At 42.1% G+C, this 7,500-nt stretch overlaps 1 protein-coding gene across 1 annotated transcript in view; it reads left to right on the forward strand.

Annotated features, from left to right (window-relative positions):
• The window catches only part of LOC125025869 (NF-X1-type zinc finger protein NFXL1-like), a 22,084-nt gene extending 20,142 nt beyond the window's left edge, over window positions 1–1,942 (forward strand). The window contains exons 14-16 of the mRNA XM_047614163.1: window positions 89–280; window positions 478–675; window positions 978–1,942. Coding sequence (XP_047470119.1) covers window positions 89–280; window positions 478–675; window positions 978–1,205 — 618 coding nt within the window. The 3' untranslated portion in view covers window positions 1,206–1,942. The remainder of the gene's footprint in view (window positions 1–88; window positions 281–477; window positions 676–977) is intronic.
• Window positions 1,943–7,500: the final 5,558 nt, after the last annotated feature.

Consider the following 7,500-nt stretch of genomic DNA (forward strand, 5'->3'; position numbering starts at 1 on the left):
ATATAAATCCTTTGAAACTATATATGATTATGGTAAAGTTGATACTTATTTATATTTTTGTGCATTGCTTAAATATGCATTCTTTCAGGCCCGTCCACAGGGATGCTCACATGAATGCAAGAAGGCTTGTCATCCTGGAAACTGTGCAACATGCCACCAGCTAACAAAGATTAAATGCCACTGTGGCCTCACACAACTCTTTGTAGAGTGTGAAGCCTGGAACACAGCCACTACTGATAAAGAAATGCTTCAGTGTTGTAAAAACCAGTGTAATAAGATGGTAATAATAATATGGGAACTGAATATGTTATATTGGTCATCTCACAATATTCATGGGCAGTCTTTTTCCTCATTTATGATTTTATTCATAGATTGCACATTTTATCGGCTATAGAATATTACCCATGTGTAGGAACTGTCAAATTTTTGTATAATGTTTTGTAATATAGTTTTATGTTTTCCCTTGATGTTCTTTAGATGCCATGTGGACACAGATGTACCAAGGACTGCCACAGTGGCCCATGTAGTGCTCCACAGAACTGTAAGAAGAAGGTAGCTGTGCGATGTCCTTGTAAGAGACAGAAAAAGGATTTTTCCTGTCATTTGGTAGGGGCAGGGAAGGCAACACTGGAGTGTGATGATGTTTGTGCCTTGAAATTGAAAGAGAAGGAAAAGGTATGTTGTTTCAGAATCCTTAGACTTTTCAAATTCTCAGGTAAGTTTTTGGATGCCAGTACAGTTAGAAAACAAATATAGAGATCATAAAGCTGTGACTCAGCTGTCACTCTCTTAACCCTTAAAACAGTTTCAGGAATATATTCTTATCCTGCACAAGCAGATTCTTTTCCTAAGCAAATTGAAGTATTCATGCTTAGTATATTGTACATCATTTAGATTTTTGCCAATTTATGCATGACCAGTAGCATTTTTCTTTTACTCTTTTTTTTTATCATTTTTTTTTTTTTTCTTATCCCTAGGAACAAGAAGAGCAAGCAAATAAGAAGCTTGAAGAAGAGCAAGCTCGGCAAAAGAGAGAACTAGAACTCTTTGAGAAGAAGATGGATGGAAAGAAATATAAGAAACGCAATAGAAAAGTAACTGAATCTAACAGTGAAAAGACATTTTGGAATACATACAAGTCACTGCTCATCTTCACAGCAACAGTTGTTGTAGCAATGTCAGCTTACATCATAATGGGCAGTTAGTGTGTCATTCTAGTTGCACAATTTAGGGAATCAAAAATGATCAACACTGTGTGTTGCAGACTAGCAGGGTTGGTGTGTTTTAGCATTTGATTTTGTTTGATAAAGGGAAAGAAAGTAAATTCTTTTTTGTCCAGTCCATGTTTTTACTTTTTTCTTCCACTTTCAGCATTAATTTCCAAAGAAAATATGTTGATGTTTTAGAGAGATAGCCAGCAGCTCATTTCAACAAGGTAGTTGAGATGTTTTAGTTTTTAAATGTTACTTTCTGCCTCCTCATGTTGAAAAATAAATTTCTAGGAATGAATAAATATCTTACAGAAAGTCTGATTTAGGTGAAGGGTACTGTATAACATTTTGTTTTGATAAATCAGTGCAAGGAAGGAAATATTAAAAGAGAAATAGAGGATAAAAACTTGTCTTGTTACAAGTCTTGTTTTCCTTTGGCCCATTATTTTGCATTTTTTATCATTTAGGGCCAACCCTGCTTATTTTTCATTGAATAATGATAACTTGTTTCATACATAAATGAAATGCTATATTATCCAATGTGGATAAGAGAACATAAGCTTATGAATGTCAATTTGTTTTTAAAATTTGGCCACAATTTCTTTCAACCAATTTTTATTTGGTTTACACCTTTGAGTGTCAGAAATTATTTGTTGAATTTATTTACAGAGAAGCTTGGTACATTTATGTTATTCACTATTGTTATTATCCAATAAAGATAATCATATCACTACATTTGTAATCAATGGTAGTCATAGGTGTGTGTGTTCCCCATGTAAATTTGGAAACTGTATTTCTCTTTTTCTCTTCTCTCTTTTGTATCTGCATTTTTATGCCTTTCCATCTTTGATGTCTTCTTTTTCTTCTTCCCAACATAAATCCTCTCTTTCTAAATTTCTCTTCTCTGAAACTTTTACATCAGTCAGTTACTCCATACATCAGTTTTATTAGAAAAAAAATGCATGATCAGTAGTCTCATCATAATTACATGAAATGCAGCAAGAGGAAGTCTGAGTAAGAGTAAGAAGTGAGTGGGTGGACATCTGGGTGTAGAACAGAAATGGTTAATGGTTACAAAAAATAAATATGCTTAGCATCAAAAGTCATAGTGTGGCTGTAAGACCAATTATTTTATGAGATTGAGGACAGAGTGGACAAAAGTACTATATTTTTTTTCAGGTGGTTTGCATGCTTTTGGCTTGCATATTTTAATATGTTCCAAAGTAACACTGCAATAGTTTCTGAGAAACAGACAATTTAATTTACAAGTGGATTCAGTTAATTTTTCTCTCCCCCTTTTCGTTTCCATCTCTTCTCCAACACCTTCCACTATTCATTTCCTGAGGTGTGAGAGCCGTGTTGAAAGGACTCAAACTCTCCCAGTTCCCCAACCCCAGGTTCTCTGTTGAACATGACTCTGAAAACTGCAACTACAACCCCCTCCTCAATACCTGCTTGTACATCATCCACCCAAGTCAACACTCCAGCCTCCGGGAGACATTCCTACTCTCCCAACATTCTCAACTCCATCCCCTATACCCTCACAACCTTCTTCATCAACCACACCATCCTCCCTTATTACTACTTTACAGCCTTGTTGTCTACCTCTCCATAATACTACCTCTCTCAACACTGCCCCCTTTCCACACTTCCCGGCCCTTCTATCACCCCCATCTTTACAAATATCTTATATACTCTATTTCCCCCCCAATCCTTTGCCCGTTGTTGTCGTGGGGGGGCTTAGGAGAAGACTGAGACCCAATGATGGGGAACTCCTCAACCTTGGGACTCAGCCATCGACTCAACTAATTTTGCATAGTCTTTTTTCCCACTCATACTTTTCGTTTCAGTTTCTTCACCAATCCCTTCTACTATCCACCTCCTAAGGTGTGAGAGCCGTGCTGAAAGGATGAAAGGCTGACTTTATGTCAGTCCTGAACGGCCTGAGGGAACCATGGGCACGGTATTCCCCTGCCATACCTGGCCCTTACCCCTCAAGGGGACCCTGAGGGGTGGACTATTTTTTTTCCCCAACATACTCCAGGCTTATCATGGCCAATAATGAAGACGTAACCCAACTTTAAGGGGCAATGAGGCTTGCCCCTTTATCAAATAGCCCCAATCCCAGCTCTCCTTTGACCACGGCTCCGAACACTGCAACAACTCCCCCATCATCAATGCATACTAGTACAGTATCAACCCTAATCAACAACCAACCCCCAGGAGACATTTCTACTCTCCCAACATGCTTCAACACCTTTACTCCCACAACCTCCTTCATCAACCACCCCATCTCCCCTTATTACTACCTTACAACCTTATTGCCCACCTCCCCATAACACTACCCCCCTCAACACTACTCCCTCCTCCACACGTCCTCGCACTTCTACTACCCCCACCTCTACAAGAATCCTAAATACTCTATTTAGCCCAGCCAAATGGGACCGATTTTTCGTGATCTCTCCCACAGCTCCCAACTCTCAAAACACCCTCCTCTTCCAACAATGCCTCCAAAAACAAGTAGGCAAAGTCTCTTTCCGTAGCCGACCCGACTACTCCCGTCTCGTCACAGTAACAACTGAAAACCAAGGTATAGCATTAACAAAACTAACTGATCTGTGGTAATCCCATCCCTACAGAACCTCATCCAACCCTCAATACTTGCACCGGAACTGTCTCTATCTACCCAACAGATTGCCCAATCTATGACAAAGAATGGTCAGATTGTGGAGAGGACTTACTCGCTTGTCTCACAGACTATGATGCAACATATGTACAATGCTACTCCATTCCTCCCAGAGAAAATCGTAAGAAATCCATTGAGATTGCCAAAATTACTTTCCGTAGACATGACCTTCCCTTTAATGTTTACATAGGTGGGGAATCCCTACCTGTCCGACCATACCAACCTCCTCCTCGTCAGTGCCAAAATTGTTGGCGTTTAGGACACCGAGCCAAACACTCATTCCACAGCCAGATGCCCGCTATGTGCCCAACCTGGCCATACTCGATCAAACTGCTCTGCACAATCACGCACATGTGCAAACTGTGGCGGCCCCCATAATGTATTTTATAAAGGCTGCCCCACCTACAAATTTGAGTCTGAGGTAGCAACTCTCAGATTCAGACTTGGACTCGCTCTACGTGAAGCCAGACAGGAAGCACGTCTACGAGGCTTTTCTCTTACCCCCTACTCCAGTAATGTCGCTCACTCTGCCAATCCCCCTACCTCCCAAGCTCCTACACCCTCTCCTAAACCCAACCCACCTCCATCTAACTTCCCCTCTTCTACTTCCTACCTTCCCCAGTCAAATTCTTTTGCCATCCTAAACCCAGACACTCCAATCTTTACCCAATCAAATTCTCTTGCCATCCTAAATCCAGACACCCCAATCTCTACTACAGCCCCAACACCTTCCCCTCTCCCTCCCCGCACTACCCGCAGCAGACAGAATAAACGTTCCACCCCCTTTTCCCCTACCTCACAATCACCTCCACCTTCCTTTGCCCCTATTTTTCAGACCAGACTTCTCTTCCCCCCCCTCACAAGAAAACCTTTACCTCACAAAACTCTGCAACCAACCCCATTACAGAAACTTTTGAAGATATCCAGAACTACATAATAGAGTCCCAAACTGATACTCATCCACCTTCAAATTCTACAATTCCCGCTCCCTCCACACTCAAAGTGACTGCCGATATCCATCCTCCTCCTACTCATATTCTCCCTACACCCAATCCTCCTACCCCATCCCAACAAAACCCTAACCCCCCGACTCCACCTCTACCTATATTAACCCTCCCACCATCCCCTTTATCCCTTCCACTCCCTCCTGGATACACACGTGAATCCCTCATGCCACAAATACCCTCTACCTCCCAACACCCCTCCTGATACAATACCACCTTCCCAACCTCATTCTTTATCCCACCCTCTAGCACCTTCCCCTTCAAAGTCTCCAAAACGTTCTACAATCGATATCGCTAAATCAACGAAAGTATAACTATCCTTCATTGGAACATTCGCGGTTTCCGCTCTCACAGACCTGATCTCCGACATATCCTCCTCTTATAACCCATCCATTATATGCCTCCAAGAAACTTTTCTTACACATTCTCCAATACCAATCCCCAATTACCAGTTTGTTTCTTCCCCACACTCCCTTTATGCCTCGTCCATACTTATTAACCAGAAAACACCTTATGTCATACCTCCCTTTCAAACCACTGTCCCTTGTACAGTCATTCGTATCTTTCTTCGCCGCTGGATCATAGTGATTTCAGTCTACTTCTACCCTTCCCACCTCATTAACTTTGTTGCTTTTGAAAACATAATTTCCCAACTTCAATCACCTTTCCTCATAGTAGGTGATTTTAACTGCCGCCATACTCTTTGGGGTGATTCTATCACCAACACCCGTGGCCGAGCTCTAGAGCGCTTCCTCTCCACAGCTGATCTTATTATTCTACATACAGATCGCCCCACACACCTTGATACACGCACGCAGTCTTTTTCATGCATTGACCTCTCTCTATGCTCCCCTTCTCTTCATTTAGATTTCTACTGGTCAGTTCTAGACCACTTTCCCTATAGTGACCACTTTCCAGTTCTCCTTTCTCCAACTTCATATGTACCACTTCCGAACTCCCTACGCTGGTGCTTTGATAGAGCTGACAGGCATACTTTCACTTCACTCTCTACTATTCATACCCCTCCATCTTCCCTCTCATCCGTATCAGAAATTATACAATTTTTCATAACTACAGTCCTAAGACCTGCCCACGCAGCTATCCCTCGAACCTCAAAACCCTATACCTCCAAATGTGTTCCATGGTGGAATTCTGATTGCACTAAAGCACTCCGTGTAAAACGTGCAGCCTGGAGCAGTTACGGCTACAAACGAGGTACCCCTCATCAACTATCAGCTCTTATCTCCTTTAAAAGAGCATCTGCCTGTTTTCGTCGTACAATCCGAAATAGTAAAACAAATAGCTGGCGACATTATGTTTCCTCAATTACATCCTCTACATCTATCTCAAATGTTTGGCGCCGGATCCATAAACTATCAGGCAAACATCCCCCCCATCCAGCCCCCGTCCTCCATATTCGAGATACCCTCATCTCTGATCCTCCCAAAGTCGCTAATGAACTGGGTGATTATTTCAGCCAGGTCAGTAGTGGCTCTCACCTTTCTCCACACTTCTCTTCTATTAAAACCATCAGGGAACGTACCCCCATTATCTTCACCCTATCCTCTGCCGAGTCCTATAATGCTCCCTTTTCTTCTGAACTCAGTGCTGCCCTAAAATAGTGCCGCAACACTCATGAAGGCCCTGACGGTATTCACTACCGTATGCTCCGACAACTCCCATCTTCCTCATTATCCTTCCTATTAACAACTTACAACCTCATATGGACATCAGGAAAGTTTCCTTCTCATTGGCGAGAAGCTCTTATCCTCCCTTTCCTGAAACCCAATAAATCGGGTACCCTACTTCAAGACTATCGCCCCATCGCACTAACTAGCTGCTTATGCAAACTACTAGAGCGAATGGTTAACTTCCGCTTAATGTGGTATCTTGAATCCCACAATCTTATCTCACCTTCCCAATTTGGTTTTCGCCGTGCCCGAAGCACAGCTGACCCCCTTGCTCATTTTGAGACATATATTACATCCGCATTTGCACACCATGAATCCGTACTAGCTATATTTTTTTACCTAGAAAAAGCATATGATACGACATGGAGGTACCATATTCTCCAACAATTATCCTCTCTAGGCATACGTGGAAACATGGGTGTCTTCATAAAGTCTTTCCTCTCCCAACGCACTTTCCAGGTCAAAATTGCCTCTACCACATCATCTTTCTTTCCTCAAATTGAAGGTGTCCCACAAGGCAATGTGCTTAGTACCACCTTATTCCTTCTTGCTGTAAATGACATTGCCTCAGTTCTACCACCAGGAGCCCGGTCATCACTATATGTTGATGATTTAACCATCTATGCCTCTGGCACATCCATACCAAAGCTCTACCAATTTCCCACCTATCCTCCTCCCTACATAGACATCCCAACTTATCAGACATCCTTACAAAATCTCACACTTTCTGCTTTGACAACCTGTTTTCCTTCCTCAAACGCATATATATCCTTCACTTGATCTAATCCTTTACATTACCTCATCCGACCCTAACCCATTCACTCACCAATCCCTTAACCCAGCTTTAACAACTAATCACTAACCCAAACACCCTTCACTAACATTAACTATAGTGCTACATGACCTTA

Source organism: Penaeus chinensis, chromosome 5 (assembly GCF_019202785.1).
Source record: "Penaeus chinensis breed Huanghai No. 1 chromosome 5, ASM1920278v2, whole genome shotgun sequence".
NCBI lineage: Eukaryota > Metazoa > Arthropoda > Malacostraca > Decapoda > Penaeidae > Penaeus > Penaeus chinensis.